Below are 6,050 nucleotides of genomic sequence, written 5' to 3' on the forward strand. Positions count from 1 at the left end.
TTCATTGTACTGTAGATGCAGCTCTCTGCAAGAGAATGAATATCAAGCCTTAGCTCTTTTGATCTAATTACTATTTGGGAATACACTCCAGATTACAGTTTAACCGTGCCTTCCTGATGAACTCTAATATGTGTTTATATGTGTAAGTCAATGGAAAGTGCTTTTCCCACAGTTTCCCGGACCACCCAGTTGATATTCACCTTTTGTTTCATGTTTATGCATACCCAGTCTTCATCCGGATAAACGCATGTGCAAACTGTAATCGGTCATGACTGATACTCATGGCTCAATGGGGAGTTAATTATATGTACAATTCTTTTAACTGTTATTGTTTGGTCTTTTAACATTTATGTACTTTTTGTGAACCAAAGACTGAATCTCAGGCAAACACTTCGGTGCTTTGGACAAACTTCTCAAAAGTGTATGGAATTATGGCTGTTAAAATGGAAGATGGTGAATGTCGGTGTGCTCTGCTCTGCTGGAAAGAAAATGAGAAGGGTGATTTTTTTGTTGGGTGATTTTATTGTTTATGTTTACTTTTATACTTTTGGAGGAATTATATAAAATTATTTTAATTGTAAACCCACAGTCCTTCCTGGTTGTTGTTACAATTAGTAATTGCAATTAGCGCAAATTGACACATAAAAGTAACTCCTGTTAATTTAAGTGCTCGTTTGCAAAACATTTTTTAGCAGTTTGATTCTGAGCTGGCAAAATATTCTAAGACACCATATCATTGACACAGGCACTGATATCCTCTGTTATCCTCTGTAGAGGAGCCATCACAGGGCTGACGTGTTCCTCGATCCACTCCTGGGCTGTCGACTCTGGGTAAAGACGCACCATCTCCTCTCTCACTGCCTCCACCTTCTCTTGTAACGTAGTCAAATACCTGAGAAGACGTGATCAGATGGGGTTTCTGTTTAATGCTTAACAGAGATCTTAACTTATTTCAGGACGCAGTGTGCAGAAAGTGTAGCTGTTGTATAACAGGTTATTCTCACGTTGAGGCTTGGCTGTGAATCTGCATGGCGATGAGAGGGGTTACCATCTTCCTCTGTCGGTGGTAGGGGCTGAACCATCCTCTAACATACCTACAGTAGCACAGGCATACAGTTATTCAACCATAATTTATATACAGGAATAAGAATAGAAGAAAACATTGCTGCAAAGGCTAAAAGAATAGTTGGACATTGTGAAACATATTCTTATTTGCTGTGTTGCTGAGCGTTAGATTAGAAGATTGATACCACTCAAGTCTGTATGCTAAATATAAAGCTACAGCCAGATAGCTTAGCTTAGCTTAGCTCAAAGAGTGGAAAATAAAAGGAAACAGCTAGTGTGGCTCTGTCTTAATTAAAAAAGGTGCTATGATTGAAGGGTTGCCTGATATGGCTCTCAACATGGCGATGGCTGGGCCAGCAGCTTGCAAATAACGGTGCTAAAAGCTTGAATATAGCTAACTAAACCTGGGGGAAGGCAGGGCCAGGGAACAGATTTATTAGCAGTAACTGTCGTATGAGTGCAGTTTGGACCTGCAAAGATCTGGCAGAGGGCGACTCCTCTGGTTGCCTAAGAAGCCAGATTGTATAGAAGTCTATGAGAAATGACCCTACTTCTCACTTGATTTAATATCTCAGTAAACATGAGTTTAGGGTCTCAATCTCTAGTTTAAAGTCTTCTTTAATGGGCATGATGTACATTTAGTAAATTCTGGTCCATTTAGAGTCAAATAGACCATAAATGCTTTAGGGCATATCTACCTTGTAATTGACAGGTCCCGACCACGGCATTGTCCGAAGTGGGAGTTGTTTTCATCTTAGTACTTTAAACCCTTTTCACAGTGTGTTTTCAGTTAATTAAATTCAATCGTAACATTTTGGTTGCATAAAATTGTCTTATTCTGCCTTCCTTTGTGCTTAGCTCCACCCTGTTGTGTCACTTCTGGTTGCAAAAAAACAACATGGGAACAGCCAAAAACTAAGATGGCGACCTCCAAAAAGTCGAACTTGAGGCTTCAAAACTGAAGTTTTCAAACCATTGGGTAACAATACCCCTGTTTTCAGTTTTTAAGCTGAGCTAAACTAACTGGCTGCTGGCTTAGCTTCATATTTGGCGTACAGACATTAGAGTTGTATCAGATCTTCTGATGAATGAAAGTCAAACTATCATTTTAAGGTCTATGAGTCATTGGAATTAGGATCTTGCGTTAACTGCCCATAACTCACATGTTGTTTTCAAAATATCGTATGTCCTCTGAGTTCAGCAGTGAATTGAGCTCCACAGTTAACTCAGCCAGCTTCCTTCCTGGGTACAGCGACTCGTCATCAGTCGTCCTGAAGGCCACACGGAACAAAATCCTTTTAGCTTAGATATACACACATTACAGTGACCGTGCAGTGTAGTTCATGATGAAACCATGTCCGACCTCACCTCCCCATGGCCTCTACCTCCACTGAGGAGATACCTAGTCTCTCGGCTGCTTTGCTTTGAGCCTCAGCGCTGAACTGGCCGTGGCTGAGCGTCTGGAGACAGGCTGCTAGCGACGGAAGGGCCACATGCATCAGCTCGCACAGCACCGAGAGGTGGTCGTACCTGACAGAGGGGGAAATAAAGGATCATGTAAAACTGCACAAAACTGTGCTAAAAAGCAAATTAAACATTATGGGATTTCTGGCTAATGAAGTCCTTCAGACCCTAACAAATTAAAATGTTTGAGCCACAAAGGGACAGCTTAATTACAGACCCTAGTGCTCTTTATCACACAGACACAGATGTACAAAAGGAGTCTGGAAGAAACTGTAAAACCCTCTTATACTTGCCTTTGCCAGCCTGTGATGGCGATGCCCTGCAGGTTTACAGCGGCAGATAAAGAAGCCGTCACCTTCAGCCACTGCACATGATTATCCACATGTCTCTGCGTGCCGGTCACACAGGTGTAAACACTGGTGGAGCCTTTAAAGGAGCTGGCTGCCCACAGGTCGGACATACCGGCACTGCAGTACTTCTCCAGCAGAGACACTGGACAACACAGAGTAAACATCAGTACTAACAAGGCTCTGGGAATGTTGCAGAGTGTTTGTCACTGTATAAGAGTCTGATGTTTGAGTAACTCATTCCCACAATATACCGTTTCCTACCAGTTGTGTCCACATCCAGATTAGGGGTGTAGTCCCACAACATGGGCTGGACCAGTCCAACTAGGCCACTAGCTGTCACATGGACAAAATAAACTCAATGAAAACAGCTAAATCAAGACACATTGGAGTGCATAGTCACCAAAACCAGCTGTTGTTCTAAACATAGCATCTTAGGCCACCAGGAATGTCCCAGCAATAAGGAAAATTTAAATTTTCATATTATTTCTTGGTATTGGATTTTTATCATTACTATTGTAGCTGTTATTATCCACCCATCTACACTCATTAGAGGAGGAAATATTCTTATATACTTTACTTAAAGTAGTAAAACTGCACTGTAAAAATACTTAACTTTATGTATGTACTGCAAGTAAGTATAGTACGTAGGTATTATTAGCATAAATGTACTTAACGGATCAACAAAAGTAGGGGTGCTCTATGCAGGAAATATTGCCCCAGGAAGAGATATAGTGTTATATTACTGGATATTAAGTAGCATGTATATGTAGCATTTTACTGTTACTAATCTAGTACTAATTTTATTTTCACAAAATCCTAATTTGATAAATGTGGTGGAGTAAAATGTATAATTTGATTTGAGCTATAAAACAGCTTGAAACTAAAATACTCAATTAGAAGGCCTTAAAGCAAAAATACCAAGCTAAATTCCACCACTGTCTACACAAGTAGCTCTACGTCAAATACATTCATTAATGGCTTAACACCCTCCTACAGCTCAGGGTGCTGACCTCACCTTCATCTTTAAAAAGGTCAAGCTTTCTGAAATGTATCCTAATAAAGATCCCCTGTGTTTTTCCTGCCTCGTTGGGGCACATGTTCTGGCTCAACATCTAAAACTTTGTCTGAGGTCCTGGGACACTGGCAAAACTCTGATTCACTTTACGAGATTCCATCGAGATATCACATTGACCATAATAATCAATGATGTGAAGCAGCTTGGTTAATATCCATACTGTGTACTAACTGTGCGTGTCTTATTGTTATTTATGTGTGTCCGTGTACATTCTGTGCTGTTATTGTAATATTTTACATAATTTGTATGCAGACGTAAAAAAAAAAAATCAAAACGCCTCTTTAATAGGGCTTATTGGTAAGCAGCCTCACTACATGAGATCTTAGCATCAAAAAGTTAAACTTTTTCCCATGATGTTGATGTTATTTGATGCAACTGAGCAATCAGCCGACACACATTGTATCTCAGCTTTGTGAGAGAACATTATTTGCTCCTCATGGTTTGAAAGTACCTTTTAGTGTGTCCTGGCTCATGCCTCTCATCATATCATCCCACATAATTATGGTCATGTGTGGCCACGCCTCCTTGATGGCCTGGGCCACCTTGGTCACATGACTCAGGAAAAGCTGCTCCACTGTACGTCCGGGCGAAGCCAACCACAGCTTGGACTCCTCCCCCTCACCGAGCATGTACACCTTTGGGAATTTAAGAAAATTATGAAATGATGACTCCTCTCGCCTTATCTGGCTCACGTCTGACAAGGGACCAATACGTACCTCATCTGCTCCGATGTGCAGTGAATTCAAGCCTGGATGCAGCTCAACCACCTGCCTCAGCATCTCCATCACCAACCTTACCCCTTCCTCCCGGTGTGGATTCAGGGTGCCCACACAGTGTGCCAGCTCTCTCAAGCTCCACATGGGCCGATGCTTCAACACAAACTGTAATAGAGGAGGGACGGACACCGTTGAACAACAAACACGGTTACTGAAAACCCTCTAAAAATTAACCAATCATAGCCAATAAAAACTGTTCCATACGGGACGTTTGCCTCACCTCCATGTGACCAAACGTCTGCACAAGTGGGATGACCTCCATGCCCTTAGATTTGGCAAATTCCTGCATCGATAGTACCTCCTCTCGGCTGAGAACAGAGCATACAGTAAACAAACATGACTCATTGAACATACTGAACCAAGGTATCTTTTTATGGCACGCCAGACTTGCACATTAAGTTTGATCTCTTTATCCCACACAGGAAGAATTAAAACTTTATTACAGGATCTCACAGCATGATGAGGCAGACAAACAAGCACATGCAATTCCACCCAGCCCATAAATCAGGAATGAAACAGGCAGTGTCATGGTGTTTCCATCCCAAACTGCACCTGTAAGCAGGCTGCGCTGTGGCCTGCAGCAGCTTCAGCTCCCCATCATAAGGAAACATGTCCTCGTACTCCACCAGCAGGCCATCGACTCCCAGCTGAGAGAACAGCTCGATCAGCTGAAACACACATAGAGTGGACAGCAAACATGATTTTTAATAGTCACAGTGGTGTACATGTTTGGTGCAGATGATTACAGAGGAAACTGCTGTGTGCTTACCCTGTGCAGGTATTCTACCCTCGGGGGTGCACCTTTCAAATCCAGGTGGACCAGTTTCTTTCCTTTCGGCCATGGTGGACCCTCCATTCTGTATGTTACGGACTGCAGCCACGGACAGAGCTGCAGATTAATAACACGTGAGTGTGTTTATGTATGTGAATTAACTTTGGATCATTTGTTTGACTCACCGGGACCGCAGAGACCAAGCCAGAACCAGAGATGGGATATTAGAGAGAACAGGCACTCCAAGAAGGGACGTTATTGTTTTGAGGCAAATCAACTATTTTTCTGCACAACAAACGCCCACCGCTCCCAGTCGTTTCAGATGTAAACACACAGTGTAGGTAATCGATTAGTTTAGTCTCCGCGGGCAGAGCAATCGATGGAAGGACGCACGCTGCATGCTGTAACACGTCTGTAAACACATGTAAGGCATATGACAGAGTATCATACTCAATCAGGACTTAGCCAAAATTGTCTGTTTTTGCAGCTACGCATGGTAGTCCAACTCAATTGGACCCGGACACGGTCCAATGAAAACGCTCCTTTCT

At 42.4% G+C, this 6,050-nt stretch overlaps 1 protein-coding gene across 2 annotated transcripts; it reads right to left on the reverse strand.

Moving 5' to 3' along the window:
- Positions 1-51: 51 nt before the first annotated feature.
- Positions 52-6,037, reverse strand: hexdc (hexosaminidase (glycosyl hydrolase family 20, catalytic domain) containing). Of its 2 annotated transcripts, none has more exons than XM_054598305.1 (12): positions 5,688-6,037; positions 5,500-5,601; positions 5,283-5,398; positions 4,951-5,038; positions 4,671-4,835; positions 4,406-4,589; positions 3,141-3,212; positions 2,823-3,021; positions 2,434-2,595; positions 2,229-2,336; positions 1,005-1,094; positions 52-892 (listed from the first exon to the last, which is right to left on the reverse strand). In XM_054598305.1, the coding sequence occupies exons 2-12, from the start codon at positions 5,584-5,586 to the stop codon at positions 721-723; spliced, it is 1,443 nt and encodes a 480-aa protein (XP_054454280.1). In that variant the 5' UTR covers positions 5,587-5,601; positions 5,688-6,037; the 3' UTR covers positions 52-720. The 2 variants fall into 2 exon arrangements, with proteins under 2 accessions (XP_054454280.1, XP_054454281.1); XM_054598306.1 differs by having other exon boundaries at positions 5,500-5,619.
- Between the last annotated feature and the right edge of the window lie 13 nt (positions 6,038-6,050).

This window comes from Anoplopoma fimbria, chromosome 5 (assembly GCF_027596085.1).
Source record: "Anoplopoma fimbria isolate UVic2021 breed Golden Eagle Sablefish chromosome 5, Afim_UVic_2022, whole genome shotgun sequence".
In the NCBI taxonomy this organism is placed as follows: Eukaryota; Metazoa; Chordata; class Actinopteri; order Perciformes; family Anoplopomatidae; genus Anoplopoma; species Anoplopoma fimbria.